The sequence below is a fragment of the Procambarus clarkii genome, chromosome 14 (assembly GCF_040958095.1).
Source record: "Procambarus clarkii isolate CNS0578487 chromosome 14, FALCON_Pclarkii_2.0, whole genome shotgun sequence".
NCBI lineage: Eukaryota > Metazoa > Arthropoda > Malacostraca > Decapoda > Cambaridae > Procambarus > Procambarus clarkii.
In genome coordinates, this window is record NC_091163.1 from 26,723,264 (window position 1) to 26,740,865 (window position 17,602).

Below are 17,602 nucleotides of genomic sequence, written 5' to 3' on the forward strand. Positions count from 1 at the left end.
GCATTATTCTTGTGAAGCTAAAGTTATTTATCACAGCAATATACTTCACTTAACTATATGCCTGCTAACTAGAGCAGGCATTTTTTGCTGTTAATAACATTAGTGTGGGTTTAACATTGACCCATAATATATATATATTTGTATACGCAACGCGCAAATTTTTAATTTGGTATTGGTAAAAATGTAGGAGAGAGATCGGTGTACCAACTACCGTGGCTGTGAAGGTCTGGCTCCTGTGTGGTGGCGCTCCTCCAGTCCCGCCACTACACACACACCATAATCCTATAGTTCTATCACCAAGACCATAATTCATTGCTCGTAACCACCTTTATTTATGCTGATAGAATTTATACAACTGGAGCAGCGTTAGTAGCATGAAAACTCAAGGTCCGTGCACCCAAGGTGGTGGCGGGTCCCAGCGTCCATGTTAGACCGATCCCCTTGGCTAATATTGTAGTTCCCTTCATGCGAACCTTTCCAGGAGCGGCCACGATACATCACCAAGTCAAGAAATGTAACTAATGTGAGAGATTGCGCAACAATCTCTCAACTACTTACCCTAACTCGCCTCCGTCGACCTCCTCCTCCTCCTTGCTGGGAGACGACTGACAAGTGAGCTGCCGTGCGTGAACCCGACCCTTATCTTGAGGTTATCTTGAGATGATTTCGGGGCTTTTTTAGTGTCCCCGCGGCCCGGTCCTCGACCAGGCCTCCACCCCCAGGAAGCAGCCCGTGACAGCTGACTAACTCCCAGGTACCTATTTACTGTTAGGTAACAGGGGCATTCAGGGTGAAAGAAACTTTGCCTAGAAAGAAAATACTAGGCAGCTCCTATTTATAACCACCCAATCCCACTCATATACTTGTCCAACCCGCGCTTGAAACAATCGAGGGACCCCACCTCAAGCACGTTACGTGGTAATTGGTTCCACAAATCAACAACCCTGTTACTGAACCAGTATTTACCCAAGTCTTTCCTAAATCTAAACTTATCCAATTTATACCCATTGTTTCGTGTTCTGTCTTGTGTTGATACTTTTAATACCCTATTAATATCCCCTTTGTTATGTCCACTCACCCACTTGTAAACCTCTATCATGTCACCCCTAACTCTTCGCCTTTCCAGTGAATGCAACTTAAGCTTTGTTAATCTTTCTTCATATGAAAGATTTCTAATTTGGGGAATTAACTTAGTCATCCTACGCTGGACACGTTCAAGTGAATTTATATCCATTCTATAATATGGCGACCAAAACTGAACTGCATGCTTGTTCTTATGTTCTGTTCTGCAAAACAGAACATAAGAACAAAGGTAACTGCAGAAGGCCTATTGGCCCATACGAGGCAGCTCCTATCTATAACCACCCAAACACAATCTAGTTCGTATTTTGTAACTCTACCATCATTACCTAGCTTCAGAACTTTACATTTATCAGCATTAAACTGCATCTTGAAAAACATAAATTAATAATTGAGTCGCAACATGGTTTTATAAATGGCCGTTCATGTTTAACAAATTTGTTATCTTTTTATTCTAGCATAGTTGAGGCAGTTGATAGTGGTAAGGATTGTGATGTTGTGTACCTTGACTTTAGCAAAGCTTTTGATACAGTGCCACATGAAAGACTGTTTAAAAAGATAGAGTCTCATGGTATTGGGGGTGCTATATTAAGCTGGATTAGGGCATGGCTATACCAAAGGAAACAGAGAGGTAGTATAAATGGAATCAAGTCAGAGTGGGAAAATGTTGTAAGTGGAGTGCCTCATGGCTCTGTCCTGGGACTTCTGTTGTTTATAATATATATAAATGATTTAGATTTAGGTTTGAGTAAAAAAAAAAAAAAAAGGTTTGAGTAGCAACATTTGCCGATGATACGAAAATCGGTAGGGAAATTAATTCGGAGGAGGATTCACTATCACTTCAAGATGATCTAGATAGGGTTTTGAAATGGTCAAAGGATTGGCAGATGCAGTTTAACGCTGAAAAATGTAAAGTTCTGAGGTTAAGTAATGATGATAGAGTTACAAGATACGAGCTAGATGGTGTTGAGATTGCGAAAGGGATCTGGGAGTTATGATTAGTAAGAATTTAAAACAAAAGGAACAATGCATAAATGTTCGTAATAAGGCAAATCGGACACTTGGATTTATTAATCGCAGCGTTAGTACCAAGACACCTGGTAGGGTTCTCAAGCTATATATTGCTCTTGTTAGGCCCCATTTAGATTATGCAGTTCAGTTTTGGTCGCCATATTATAGAATGGATATAAATTGACTTGAACGTGTCCAGCGTAGGATGACTAAGTTAATTCCCCAAATTAGAAATCTTTCATATGAAGAAAGATTAACAAAGCTTAAGTTGCATTCACTGGAAAGGCGAAGAGTTAGGGGTGACATGATAGAGGTTTACAAGTGGGTGAATGGGCATAACAAAGGGGATAATAATAGGGTATTAAAAGTATCAACACAAGACAGAACACGAAACAATGGGTACAAATTGGATAAGTTTAGATTTAGGAAAGACTTGGGTAAATACTGGTTCAGTAACAGGGTTGTTGATTTGTGGAACCAATTACCGCGTAACGTGCTGGAGGTGGGGTCCCTCGATTGTTTCAAGCGCGGGTTGGACAAGTATGAGTGGTATTGGGTGGTTATAAATAGGAGCTGCCTCGTATGGGCCAATAGGCCTTCTCCAGTTGCCTTTGTTCTTATGCCTTACTATATATAATATAGCCATGCCATCCCATATGGTGACAGGTTTCCGAAATTGTCCAACACTGTTTGAACCTTTGAAATATCTTTGCCCTGAAACAAAATATCATCGGCATATATGATCAGAGTTACCCCATTTGAGTATCTCTCAGACACTATCTTATTCATTAGTACATGTTCTTAAACAAATAGTAAAACTCAAACCAAACAAATCCCCAGGGCCGGAGGAAGTGTTTGCCAGGGTGCTAAAAGAATGCAAAGAGGAGCTTTGTGACCCACTGTCAACCATATTTAATAAATCAATAGAGTCAGGCAGAGTGCCAGAGTTATGGAAAGTTGCTAATGTGATACCAGTTTTTAAGAAAGGAGATAGATCACTTGCGTCTAACTATCGACCAATTAGCCTAACGTCTATTGTGGGAAAGTTACTCGAATCTATAATAGCAAATAAAATTCGCCTTCATCTTGAAAAACATAAATTTATAATTGAGTCGCAACATGGTTTTATAAATGGCCGTTCATGTTTAACAAATTTGTTATCTTTTTATTCTAGCATAGTTGAGGCAGTTGATAGTGGTAAGGACTGTGATGTTGTGTACCTTGACTTTAGCAAACTTCGAGAGGAAAAGAAGGAGACCAGTGTTGACGAGACCTCATCGTGGAGAGTAGTGAAAGACAGGGGTCTTAAGAAGACCTTGACAAGGCCGCCTACAGACGCCCTAAGGACGGCAAATTCATTTGCCGTGTTGGAGGACGAGTGCTGTAGTGCGCCTGCAGCGAGGAAATCAGCGAGGAACGGCGGAGCGCAGGCCCCTCAGAAAGTTAGGGCGGTACCGAAGCGAATTTTGGTTGTGGGAGATTCCCAGGTGAGGTATTTAGACAGAACGTTTTGTGCCAGAGATAGGGGGAACAGATTAAGGGTTTGCTATCCGGGAGCTGGAATTGGTGATATTGTTAAAAACATGAAGAATATTAAGACGGGAAATGGGAACAAACCCATTATTTGTATTAGTGCAAGGGGTAATGAGTTAGGAGTGAGGAACTAATACAGAGATTTAGGACAGCCATTGAATTAGTTAGGAGCAAGGGAGGAATCCCGATCATATGTGGCATTCTTCCAAGAAAGGGAGTGGGAAATGAATGGATGTCGAGGGCACTTGGTGTCAATTGCCGGCTGGAAAGTTATTGCAAATCAAATGCAATATCTTTCATAGACAACTGGGAACGCTTCTATGGAAGAAATGTTGACCAGACCACACACTAGAAATTGAAGAGACGACGACGTTTCGGTCCGTCCTGGACCATTCTCAAGTCGATTGTGATGAGGACAGGTAGGGACAGGCATTAAATAGGCAAGAGAGAGCTGAGGAGGAAAGTCAGGTGTAGGGGATAGCAGTAATGAGAACCGCAGCAGGCCTATTGGCCCATACGAGGCAGCTCCTATTATAACCACCGAAGGAGATAGTAATAGGAATAAGAAGAGGAAAGCAAGGGAGCGTAGATGACAAGGAACAGAAAAAGGGAGAAGAGAGAATGAAAGGGAAAGAGAAAGAAAGAAATGGAAGGGGGAAAGCTTATGTTAAGTCACGTTTGTTAGAAAGATTAGAGCATTTGAGTATATACTGTGAAAGGGAAGAGTCCACAGCAACAAAGCCAGGACTCAAGTTCATGTTGGGTACATTGTTAATAAGAGCTGATTCTACAAGACGGCGTCTGTGTAGAGTTGAGGCAGGAAAGATTATTTTGGAGGAAGACCAATCAATGGGATGATTAGAATCCCTCACATGGCAGAAGAGAGCATTGTTAGTGTCAGCAGACTTAACACTTCTCTTGTGTTCTTTAAGTCTGTCATTCAGTGTACGGCCAGTTTCGCCAAAGTATTGGAGAGGACAAGATGAACAGGAAATAGAGTAGACACCAGCAGCATTAGAAGCAGGAGGAGCAGTGTGAACTAGATTGCTACGAAGTGTGTTAGTTTGTCGAAAGGCGAGTTTAATGTCAAGAGGACGAAAGGTATTGGTAAAAGTTTTGAGTTCAGATATGAAGGGAAGGCATAGTACAGTGCTACTAGTGTTGGAAGCAGGTTTTGGATGAAAGAAATTTCGTTTAGCTTGAGAGTGGGCACAGTTGATGAAATGCAAAGGAAAACCAAGGCGAGAGAATGATTTGTAGATAAAGGCAATTTCAGAATCAAGAAACTGAGGGTCGCTGATGCGTAGAGCGCGGAGGAAGAGAGAGACGAGGACACTTTTCTTAACAGAAAGAGGATGGTAGGAAAAGAATTGAATGTACATGCCACTATGCATGGGTTTACGGTAGACAGAGAAAGAGAACCCAGACACAGAGCTGTGAACATGAACATCAAGAAAAGGAAGGAGGGAATTAGATTCCCACTCCACTTTGAAATGGATAGAAGGAGCCAGATTGTTAAGAGAGGCGAGGAAAGGCTGGAAAAGTTTAAGGTCATGAGGCCATAAAGCAAAAATGTCATCAACATAGCGAAGCCAGAGAGAGGGACGAGTATCAATAGAAGGAAGAAGAACAGTTTCGAAGTATTCCATGTAGAAATTAGCAAGAACAGGGGAGAGAGGGGAACCCATAGCGACACCGAAAGTTTGAGTGTAATATTTACCGTTGAAAGAGAAAGAGTTAGATTCAACACAGAGTCTAATGAGATCGAGGAAAACGTCAGTGGGAAGTGGGAGAGGAAGGAGACCCTCTGACGCCTTCTGTCTGAGGAAAGAGAGAACGTCATCAAGCGGAACATTAGTGAACAGAGAGTCGACATCAAGACTAAGCATTTTACAAGAGGGTTGCAGGCGCAGTCTTTCTATGAAGTCCTGAGAGTGACGAAGGTGGGCAGGGGAAAAAGTGCCAAGGTAAGGTGTCAGGGTTTTAGCGAGCCAGGAGGCAAGAGGATAGCTGACAGAGCCCCGTGAAGAAATGATAGGACGAAGAGGAACACCAGGTTTATGAGTCTTAGGAAGACCATAGAAATAAGGAAGAGAAGGGCAGATGACACGGAAACGTTTAATGAGATCAAAGTCAGGAGGGCAAAGACTAGAGAGCTGTCTTAGTTTGCGGTTAAAGGAAGTTTTGAGGCGATCCAAAGGGTTAGAAGTCAGAGGAGCATAAGTGTGAGAGTCAGAGAGCAAGACATCTGCTTTTCGGAGGTAGTCCTCACGGTCAAGGACAACCACCGAATTGCTTTTGTCTGAAGGAAGGATAAGAATAGAGTTGTTAGATTTCAGGGAGGCAAGGGCAAGCTGGAAGCGACGAGGAAGGTGGTTATTTTTAGAAAACAAGCTGTCAAGAACGGGGATAAGGGCCCCTCTAAAGGCAGACAGGTCCGAAAGAGTACTAGAGTTAGAATTGACAAACCTGTCAAAGGAACTAAGGAGATCAATCCCACAGCGTGGGCCAGGGGAAGTAGCAAAGGACAGACCAAGACCGAGAAGTTCTTGCTGGTGCTTAGAAAGAGAGTAGGACGAAAGGTTGGTAACACAGTCAGAGAGAGAGTATTTGGCCCTGTTCTTGCTAATTTCTACATGGAATACTTCGAAACTGTTCTTCTTCCTTCTATTGATACTCGTCCCTCTCTCTGGCTTCGCTATGTTGATGACATTTTTGCTTTATGGCCTCATGACCTTAAACTTTTCCAGCCTTTCCTCGCCTCTCTTAACAATCTGGCTCCTTCTATCCATTTCAAAGTGGAGTGGGAATCTAATTCCCTCCTTCCTTTTCTTGATGTTCATGTTCACAGCTCTGTGTCTGGGTTCTCTTTCTCTGTCTACCGTAAACCCATGCATAGTGGCATGTACATTCAATTCTTTTCCTACCATCCTCTTTCTGTTAAGAAAAGTGTCCTCGTCTCTCTCTTCCTCCGCGCTCTACGCATCAGCGACCCTCAGTTTCTTGATTCTGAAATTGCCTTTATCTACAAATCATTCTCTCGCCTTGGTTTTCCTTTGCATTTCATCAACTGTGCCCACTCTCAAGCTAAACGAAATTTCTTTCATCCAAAACCTGCTTCCAACACTAGTAGCACTGTACTATGCCTTCCCTTCATATCTGAACTCAAAACTTTTACCAATACCTTTCGTCCTCTTGACATTAAACTCGCCTTTCGACAAACTAACACACTTCGTAGCAATCTAGTTCACACTGCTCCTCCTGCTTCTAATGCTGCTGGTGTCTACTCTATTTCCTGTTCATCTTGTCCTCTCCAATACTTTGGCGAAACTGGCCGTACACTGAATGACAGACTTAAAGAACACAAGAGAAGTGTTAAGTCTGCTGACACTAACAATGCTCTCTTCTGCCATGTGAGGGATTCTAATCATCCCATTGATTGGTCTTCCTCCAAAATAATCTTTCCTGCCTCAACTCTACACAGACGCCGTCTTGTAGAATCAGCTCTTATTAACAATGTACCCAACATGAACTTGAGTCCTGGCTTTGTTGCTGTGGACTCTTCCCTTTCACAGTATATACTCAAATGCTCTAACAAACGTGACTTAACAAGCTTTCCCTCTTCCATTTCTTTCTTTCTCTTTCCCTTTCATTCTCTCTTCTCCCTTTTTCTGTTCCTTGTCTTCTACGCTCCCTTGCTTTCCTCTTCTTATTCCTATTACTATCTCCTTCGGTGGTTATAATAGGAGCTGCCTCGTATGGGCCAATAGGCCTGCTGCGGTTCTCATTACTGCTATCCCCTACACCTGACTTTCCTCCTCAGCTCTCTCTTGCCTATTTAATGCCTGTCCCTACCTGTCCTCATCACAATCGACTTGAGAATGGTCCAGGACGGACCGAAACGTCGTCGTCTCTTCAATTTCTAGTGTGTGGTCTGGTCAACATACTTCAGCCACGTTATTGTGACTCATCGCCTGCATATGGAAGAAATGAAATGTATGCTCGTGATGGGGTGCATCTATCGAGGGCTGGGGTTGTTGCTGTTGCGAACTCGTTGGAACCAGTGGTTAGAGGTGTTTGTTTGGGTTTAAACTGTTAGCTGATAGAGGTATGGGAATTGATTTGGAGGAAGGAGGTAATAAAAGTATGTGTTCGTGGGAGAAAGGAATTGGCAAAATGATCAGGGAAAGAAAAGGGCCTCAAAATAACAATTCACTTAGGATATATTACACTAACAGTAGAAGTCTAAGAAATATAATTAATGAATTAAATGCTCTTGTCTGCACAGAAAAAATAGATATTATTGCACTTATTGGATGAACGTAGAAAATAGAGAACTATTAACTGTATATCAGATAAATGGATTTAAACTATTTCACACAGAGGAGGGGGAGTAGCCATATATGTTAGGGACAATTTGAAATGTAGTCTCAAAGAGGGAATCAAAACTGAGCCACACACAGAAACTATTTGGATAGAATTAAACGAAAAAGCAAATAATATTACAATAGGAGTTATATATAGGCCACCAAATTTAGACAGAATGGAAGCAAAGCATCTATGGAATGAAATATCTAGAGCATCTAGATCTAACAGTATTTATGTCATGGGTGACTTTAATTTTAGTGGAATAAACTGGGTGAACAAAACAGGGAATAGTGAAGCAGAAGATTTTCTAGAATTAATTGACGATTGCTTTCTTACGCAACACATTAAGGAACCAACGCGGGAAAATAATATTTTAGATTTAGTGTTAACTAACAGGGAAACACAAATTAATGACATCGAAATAGGGAGTGAGCTAGGGAACAGTGATCACAAAGTAATCAGATTTAGCATAGAATGGAATAGACCTGTAGGAGAAAATTCTGTTAAAGTGCCAGATTTTCGATAAGCTGATTTTAATAGCCTAAGAATTTTTTGGGGTCAAATAGATTGGAAAGTCTTGGGTACTGGGTGTGGGCCGGTCTTAGAGCCAGACATGAACCCAGCGATAGGTGGTGTAAAAGGGGATTTCGATGCGGATTTAATATATAACTTATTTAAGAATATTCTAAACAAAGCACAGGAACGTAGTATACCATACAAATTGAATAGATCGAATACTAATGACCCAAAGTGGATAACAAATAATTTAAAGAACCTTATAGGTAAAAACAGAGCTTGGTACAAAAGGATTAAGAATGGGGAAGTCAGGTTAGAACAGGAATACATACAACTGGTTAGAAATGTCAAAAAAAAAAGATTAGGAAAGCAGAAAGAAACTATGAAGTTCGCATAGCAGAGCAAGCAAAGTCAAATCCTAAAGGGTTTTTTCAGTTATATCGAACTAAGACTAGGGAAAGGATAGGTCCATTAAAATCTGAGACAGGTCAAATAACAAGGAGATGAGTAGTATTTTTAACAAATATTTTATATCTGTATTTACTAAAGAAGAACTTAACAATATGCCTTCAGCCGAACAAGTCTATGTGGTTGGGGATGAAGACAGGTTGAATAGTTTAGCAGTTACCAGGGTGGATGTAATTAAACAATTAGAAAAACTAAAACCAAACAAATCCCCAGGGCCGGATGAAGTGTTTGCCAGGGTGCTTAAAGAATGCAAAGAGGAGCTTTCAGAGCCACTGTCTACCATATTTAATAAATCAATAGAGTCAGGCAGAGTGCCAGAGTCATGGAAGGTAGCTAATTTGGTACCAATTTTTAAGAAAGGAGATAGATCACTTGCGTCAAACTATCGGCCAATTAGCCTAACGTCTATTGTGGGAAAGTTATATGAATCAATAATTGCAAATACAATTCGTCTCCATCTTGAAAAATGAGTCGCAACATGTTTTTGCAAATGGCCGTTCATGTTTAACAAATTTGCTACATTTTTATTCCAGCATAATTGAGGCAGTTGATAGTGGTAAAGATTGTGATGTTGTGTACCTTGACTTTAGCAAAGCTTTTGATACAGTGCCACATGAAAGACTAATTAAAAAAATAGAAGCTCATGGTATTGGGGGTGCTATATTAACTGGGATTAGGGCATGGCTATTCCAAAGGAAACAGAGAGTTAGTATAAATGGGGTTAAGTCAGAGTGGGATAATGTTGTTAGTGGAGTACCTCAGGGCTCTGTCCTGGAATCTCTGTTGTTTATAATATATATAAATGATTTATTTTCAGGTTTGATAAGCAACATTTGCAAATTTGCCGATGATTTCCCTACTACGAAAATCTGTAGGGAAATTAATTCGGAGGAGGACTCACTGTCACTTCAAGTTGATCTAGATAGGGTTTTGACCATAGTAAGACTACAAATAGGAAGCTGCATGTGAATAATGCAACATTTAAGCTGATGACTAATTTGTTCTACATCTGTAAAAGGCTAACCATTATTGAAGTACTGTAAAAGCCTCAATCTCATTTCAGATACTTTAAAAGTTATTTTTCATTATATAGCACAAGTCAGGGCAAATTCAGCCTCCTTCCCATACACAAGCCCACAAAATACTTTTATCAAGACATTCTTGACAAGGCACATACATCCATCTTGTTTTCATATTAAATGTAGCAATTAAGTTAAACATTTCCAATACAGATTTATCTCTACAATATTCATTTATATTAGAAAATGTTAAATCTGATCTACAAATATAATAATTAATCTTAAATAATATGAATTAATGAAATACTCTAGTTCTTAAGAGTAGTTGAAGAGCAGAGGTTAGAGAGAACTCTCATCAGAGGCATGAGACTGTTCAACACGCTCCCACTACACATAAGGGACATAACTGGCCGACCACTCAGTGTTCAAGAGAGAACTGGATAAGCACCTCCAAAGGATACCTGATCAAACAGCGTCAAACAGCCTGGTTGACCAGTCCAGCAACAAGGAGGCCTGGTCAACAAGACCGGTTTACTGGGACGCTAAACCCCGGAAATACCCCAACGTTAACTTACCTTAACTCTGTGTCCCATCATAGACATTTTATGCAAAGTGGGCTGACGATTGAAAATGACTAAGTCACCATCTGTGATATGTCTCTCAACTTTGTAGCCACACTGAAGGTGGAGATCAGATGGCTTTGGATGATAGCGTAAATCAATACGAGCCCCGTTGTCACGTACAAAGTACTTTGCTCCAGGATACTGGTTGTTACCACGCTTCACAAGCTCCATCATTCTGATGAAAATTTTAATACATTTATTGTAAAGGGAAGCAAAATAGGAAAAAATAATAAAAATGCCTGCCTTAGGGTTTCCCTAAGGCATACACAAAAAAGATTGTTTTAATTATGTTACGAATATGCCATGCTTATTAAGAAAAGCAAGTACTGTATATTGATAAAGTAAAGTTCAAGTAAAAAAAAAAAAAAAAAAAATATAGAAATAAAAAAATATATTATATAAAATATAATATAAAGAACTGCTATTTCACATTCTCCAAAAAAAAAAAACTTACTTTGTCATGTTGAATGGTGTTACAATTTCTGGATATGTAAGATTCTGGACAATGGATCTAGGTACTCCAACTTGGTCAATACGTAGATTGGGATCTGCAGTGATAACAGTTCTGGCAGAAAAATCTACACGTTTTCCCATGAGGTTACCACGAATCCTCCCTTCCTTGCCCTTAAGGCGAGCTTTGATAGCTTTTAGTGGTCTTCCAGATTTCTGTAAGGCTCTAGGCATTCCAGGCATATCATTATCTGTTAAAGTAGCCACATGAAACTGAAGCATCTTCAAATTTTCCACTATGATGTGAGCAGCTGCTCCAGCTTGTTCATTGCGCACAAGTTCATTGTTGGCCTTTATAATATCGGCCAATTTGTGAGTCAAGTCATCTTGATTACGAGCTGAACCATGCATGACTACAGCTGGCCGTACTGGCAAAGGTGGCACAGGTAATACTGTCATGATCATCCAGTCAGGTCGGGCATATTTGGGATCCATTCCTAGTAAGTAGCATTCCTCATCTAATGAAAGAATGGCACAAGTTAACAATATGAGCTACTAAGTGATTTAAATACTATTTAAATATATTTTCATTTTTTTTAAATAAATAACTATACATAGGTAAAAACATAAGTTTTATATAATTATACAATTATAGATCTAAATACTGTCCATAAATACAGCATATACAGTATAGCTCAAATTATAAATATAACGTTTTTATTTCAACAAAATGCACACTAACACTGAAGTTTATATGAATACCACATTAAATAGCATATCAACACCTGCAGCACTTTCTGTACAGTGCCGAGATAAACACACAGGCTTTACTAGTAAGGATTTTTTTTAAATTCTGTGACAATGGTAGTTTTGTCTTACTGTATTTGGTTACTGTTAGAATGCAACACACACACACACACCTTGCTAATATTTATGTATAGTTTAGGAATTAGAAAATAATGTCATTGAAGCAACTGTTTCTGCAAATTTTGTTTCAACTAAATATCTAGAGCAGACCAAAAACATTGGTCTATGATATGTGATGTGAAACCAACATTTTAGTCATTCATGCCAAAAACATTAAAAAACAACAACACGCCATTAACTAGGAGTAGAAATATTTTAAGGAAAATAAAATCTGTTAAGGGCCATTAGAAATTACCAAGCAATGAAAAAACATGGCAACAACTCGGCTACTGATAGCAATAGGGTGCATGCTCACCCAAGAGAGAGATGAAATTTTCAGACGCTAGGAAAACTGCCAATTATCTAGGGCAAAACCTAAGGGGTGGAATTCAATTACCACATAGTTACACATATCCCAACTTACAACTAAATAACCACTGCACTCTATAATATATAGTATCAAATTAATACTTTATGATACTTGGTGGCATAAGTACATAATATTTCAATTGCTAATTCCTGCACAAAATACTGTAGCAAAAAATAATTTGAGGAAATATTCCAGTACAGTAATGTACACAGGAATATTTTCAGTACATTACTGTACTGAAAATATTCCAGTAATGGACACAGGTAGCAGGGAACTATCAACAATTAAATCTGGTCAATACTGTGTACTTTACAAGATCGTAAATGCAAAATATCCATTTCCATCAGTTTATATTAATGTCATGACGAGCGAACACCTACCATACATGCCGAGTTTCTCTCACGAAGGATATGCTCCCCGAAAATCTAACCCCAACACCAAACAGTACGTTGAATTTTTTCTGAAGTCTCAGATGCATTCTAGATTTTCCTAGGTTCACTGCTCCTCTATCCCAAACTATTTCCTTTACTTATGGTACCTAGCATAATCTTGGCTGCTTACCAAGAATATATTTTCCTTCAAGTTTTGAATACCCATTTGACTAGCAAATTTAAATCCATGAAAACTTGAAAAGTTCAAAGTTGAAAAAAGAAATCTCACTAATGTCTCGACACCAATGCATATATCATGTGTACTTTATGCAAGCCACATTTTCATTAAAATTAAAGGTTTCGTGGAAATAAAATTTAAATAAAAAAAAACATTAATACCCTAAATAAATAAAATTAATTTAATAATATTAACCCACCTGTTATATGCTTGAATATCTCATATACACGCTCAGCAGTGAGGATCTGCTTTCGGTCTTGGGTATCTTCATTTACATGCTTCCACTCTGCTACAAGTTCCAAACCAACTCGTTTAATGTTTGGTTGATATCGACCACAACCACCATGGCCTGATCCTTTCTTTGCCATGGTGGGATCATCTGGATCCTTGTTAACATCAATTTCATCACCTTCACAAATCATTTTTCCTTTACACAAATTGTACACATGCTGAAGTCGCTTTCGGGGCTGCCCTTTGGACTTTGTCACAATCTCACGTATTTTGGGATATTGCTGAAATTAAAAAGCACATTATTGAAAGGAAAACAAAAGAGTGGGAAGTAAACTCCCAAAAATGTATTAACAAAATGGTAAAAATAGCTTTGAATCCGAGGTCTACACGTGCCCAGCACCTAAAAGCAGGGATAAGCTTATATGGCAGAGTGGAAAGTGAAAGTAATAAATCAAGAACAGATGTACAGAATGTAGTTTGTTAGTGTAAAAAATTAAAGGATGTTCAACATCCTAGGTTTATGTGAGACTAAGTTATGAGGAATGTTTTAGGAAACTCTAACGACCGGGCCGCGGGGACGCTAAGCCCCGGAAGCACCTCACGGTATGGTCAGATCATTTTGCAGTGCTGTGCAAAACTGGGAAAGTTTTGCACAGCAAAACTACAGACACTACACTTTCAATCAATGAAAGTGTAGTGTCTAAAATGTAAGGAAGTTTGAGATAGTGGAAGAAGGTAAAAAATAAAGATTAGGCTAACATTTTGATGAAGTAATGATAAACTGCAAAAAACAAAATGCATATAATAATACTTATAATGCATTATGGATGAGAGAGTGCCATAACCTAGGGTGCTGGACGAGCATACTGGGTAAGTTCGCCAGGCATTAAAATATTGTAAACCAGCCAAATTATAACTAAGTAACTACAGTAAACTGAGTTAATAAAATATTACAAATGAGTTATTACAAACTTATGAAAAATTGCTTATGATATACATTAGCAGAAGGAAATTCACATTATCTCGCCACCTTACCCAGCATACATAACCCACACCTGATATGCATATGGCATACATTATTTAATGACTGTTACCTTTAACATTTATTCATTATCTAAATGAAAAATGCTCCTAGAAATTTTAAAGGAATGTTAAACTTTTGTCAGCCTGTCAGCCATTAACAAGAGTGAATGACAAAACCAGAGCGCCTTGATTGTCTGATGCGGCAAAACAAAACATCACATCCAGAAATACAGGTTTCAAATCCTGTATAGCAATTCACTTGGCCAAAATATAAACAACTATACAGCTGATCTTAGAGGTGGTAAGAGTTGGGGTACAAATTCCACTTTACAATATATTTCAATAAATGTACAGTATGATGAAACATACTAAAATAGTTTTTTCCCACAAAATTTCCTTGTAAAATAGGGGTGCGTTCTATATGAGAGTGCGAGTTTTATGGTCCTGGGATACAGTATCTAGAAAGTATGCAATCATCTGTATACACAAGTGGAGTTGTAAGGGAAGTGTAAACCTAATGTCTTGTACAACACTTGACATTAACAGGGACATAACATTCTCAGACCACAAACTGATTGAGGTTTATCATTTGAAAATCTGGTAATTTTATGAGAAATGCCCAGTTCATTCAGAATACTTACCGCATTGAAGAGAAGTTTGCTGCAATAGAAGCACACACATCTTAAAATCTTCATCGTTTTTGTTAAAAAACCAACATGAAAAACAGGCTTGGCAAGCTCCAAGTGACCAAAATGTCCAGGGCAGTCCGTCATGTTGCCGGCACATGTAGTGCAGCGGGTGTTCCTATCCAAACAGCCCTGTCGTGGATTCACATTATCTCGCCACCTTACCCAACATACTAAAATAGTTTTTTCCCACAAAATTTCCTTGTAAAATAGGGGTGCGTTCTATATGAGAGTGCGAGTTTTATGGTCCTGGGATACAGTATCTAGAAAGTATGCAATCATCTGTATACACAAGTGGAGTTGTAAGGGAAGTGTAAACCTAATGTCTTGTACAACACTTGACATTAACAGGGACATAACATTCTCAGACCACAAACTGATTGAGGTTTATCATTTGAAAATCTGGTAATTTTATGAGAAATGCCCAGTTCATTCAGAATACTTACCGCATTGAAGAGAAGTTTGCTGCAATAGAAGCACACACATCTTAAAATCTTCATCGTTTTTGTTAAAAAACCAACATGAAAAACAGGCTTGGCAAGCTCCAAGTGACCAAAATGTCCAGGGCAGTCCGTCATGTTGCCGGCACATGTAGTGCAGCGGGTGTTCCTATCCAAACAGCCCTGTCGTGGATCCATGAGCCCTCCAAGCTTGGGCCTTCCATTCTCATAAACTTCAGCGTACTTTATTCCACCTTCTGTTGCCGACATGTATATATAGTGTAATAAGTGTAATAACGTGTGTATATAGTGTAATAACACAAACAGTATGGTGGGAGGAATGTTGGCGTATGAGGTGTTGGTGACGGAGGGAGGTGGCGTCCGCTGGCTGGTGTGTCTTGTCATGCATTGTATGATGGCCACTATACTGTTTGGACACCATTCCAGCTTAGTTGTACAGTTAAGGTGAACAAAACATTTAGATACTGTGAATATAGAACGTGTGAATATAGTGCAACAAAAGCAAAAGGACTATGTAGGGAGGAGCCTATCTATACTATCCTGTTGAGTTTACCCAAACAACAGCCACGGTCTAGTGCTTTGCGCATTTAATCATGTTTGTGGATATTGGGAGTGGTTACACTAATGTGCATTATTCTTGTGAAGCTAAAGTTATTTATCACAGCAATATACTTCACTTAACTATATGCCTGCTAACTAGAGCAGGCATTTTTTGCTGTTAATAACATTAGTGTGGGTTTAACATTGACCCATAATATATATATATTTGTATACGCAACGCGCAAATTTTTAATTTGGTATTGGTAAAAATGTAGGAGAGAGATCGGTGTACCAACTACCGTGGCTGTGAAAGTCTGGCTCCTGTGTGGTGGCGCTCCTCCAGTCCCGCCACTACACACACACCATAATCCTATAGTTCTATCACCAAGACCATAATTCATTGCTCGTAACCACCTTTATTTATGCTGATAGAATTTATACAACTGGAGCAGCGTTAGTAGCATGAAAACTCAAGGTCCGTGCACCCAAGGTGGTGGCGGGTCCCAGCGTCCATGTTAGACCGATCCCCTTGGCTAATATTGTAGTTCCCTTCATGCGAACCTTTCCAGGAGCGGCCACGATACATCACCAAGTCAAGAAATGTAACTAATGTGAGAGATTGCGCAACAATCTCTCAACTACTTACCCTAACTCGCCTCCGTCGACCTCCTCCTCCTCCTTGCTGGGAGACGACTGACAAGTGAGCTGCCGTGCGTGAACCCGACCCTTATCTTGAGGTTATCTTGAGATGATTTCGGGGCTTTTTTAGTGTCCCCGCGGCCCGGTCCTCGACCAGGCCTCCACCCCCAGGAAGCAGCCCGTGACAGCTGACTAACTCCCAGGTACCTATTTACTGTTAGGTAACAGGGGCATTCAGGGTGAAAGAAACTTTGCCCATTTGTTTCTGCCTCGTGCGGGAATCGAACCCACGCCACAGAATTACGAGTCCTGCGCGCTATCCACCAGGCTACGAGGCCCCCAATCCTTATTCACTGTTATCCTGTCTTCTTCTATTTTGTAATGTTGCAATTGTTTACAGTAAAATATTTGTTCGTTCAAGTGAATTTAAAGCTTTTATATATTTTGTTGACCAAACCACACTAGAAAATGAAGCGACCACGACGTCTCTATGGTCTATCCTAGACCATTCTCACGTCGATTGTGATGAGGCAAGGAGGCGAAGGCAATAAATAGACAAGAGAGAGGTGAGGAGAAGGAAATCTTAGAGGAATTATTATATTATTATTAAACGTAAATTCTCAGAGAAGCAAACGTTGCTCGGTGAAGCGTATGGCATGGGTCAACTCTGATGTTACGTATCTGAGAATATGTAAATATACTATAGGGAGCATTTCCTGTGTTACCTCATCTCTCATTACCAGGACCTAGATTCACGAAGCTCCATGTATTTATTCGAAAGTAGGTTTGCTACGAAGGTTCCTAAGTATGCCCTAAGAAGATACTTAGGTGCAATTCAAGTAGATCCACTTAGGAAGATATTTTCCTGCCCGAAACGCTTTGCGTAATAGTGGCTTTAGGCATTGTATGTACTAGCTCTATCTATTAATCCTACAAACTTTGTAAAACGTCTTTATGTATGTACCTTACCTAAATAAACATTTATTTATTTATTTATTTATTTGTTGGTTCACCTGCGTGGCGATAGAGGTCACTACTGTGTTTCGTTTGGCCAATCAGAGAGCAGGCA

General features: G+C 39.6%; 1 protein-coding gene across 1 annotated transcript; it reads right to left on the bottom strand.

Moving 5' to 3' along the window:
* Window positions 1-10,234: 10,234 nt before the first annotated feature.
* LOC138364767 (DNA-directed RNA polymerase II subunit RPB1-like) lies at window positions 10,235-15,030 on the bottom strand. The gene is made up of 5 exons (XM_069324737.1): window positions 14,849-15,030; window positions 13,153-13,465; window positions 11,073-11,586; window positions 10,571-10,793; window positions 10,235-10,255 (listed from the first exon to the last, which is right to left on the bottom strand). The coding sequence occupies exons 1-5, from the start codon at window positions 14,978-14,980 to the stop codon at window positions 10,235-10,237; spliced, it is 1,203 nt and encodes a 400-aa protein (XP_069180838.1). The 5' UTR covers window positions 14,981-15,030.
* Between the last annotated feature and the right edge of the window lie 2,572 nt (window positions 15,031-17,602).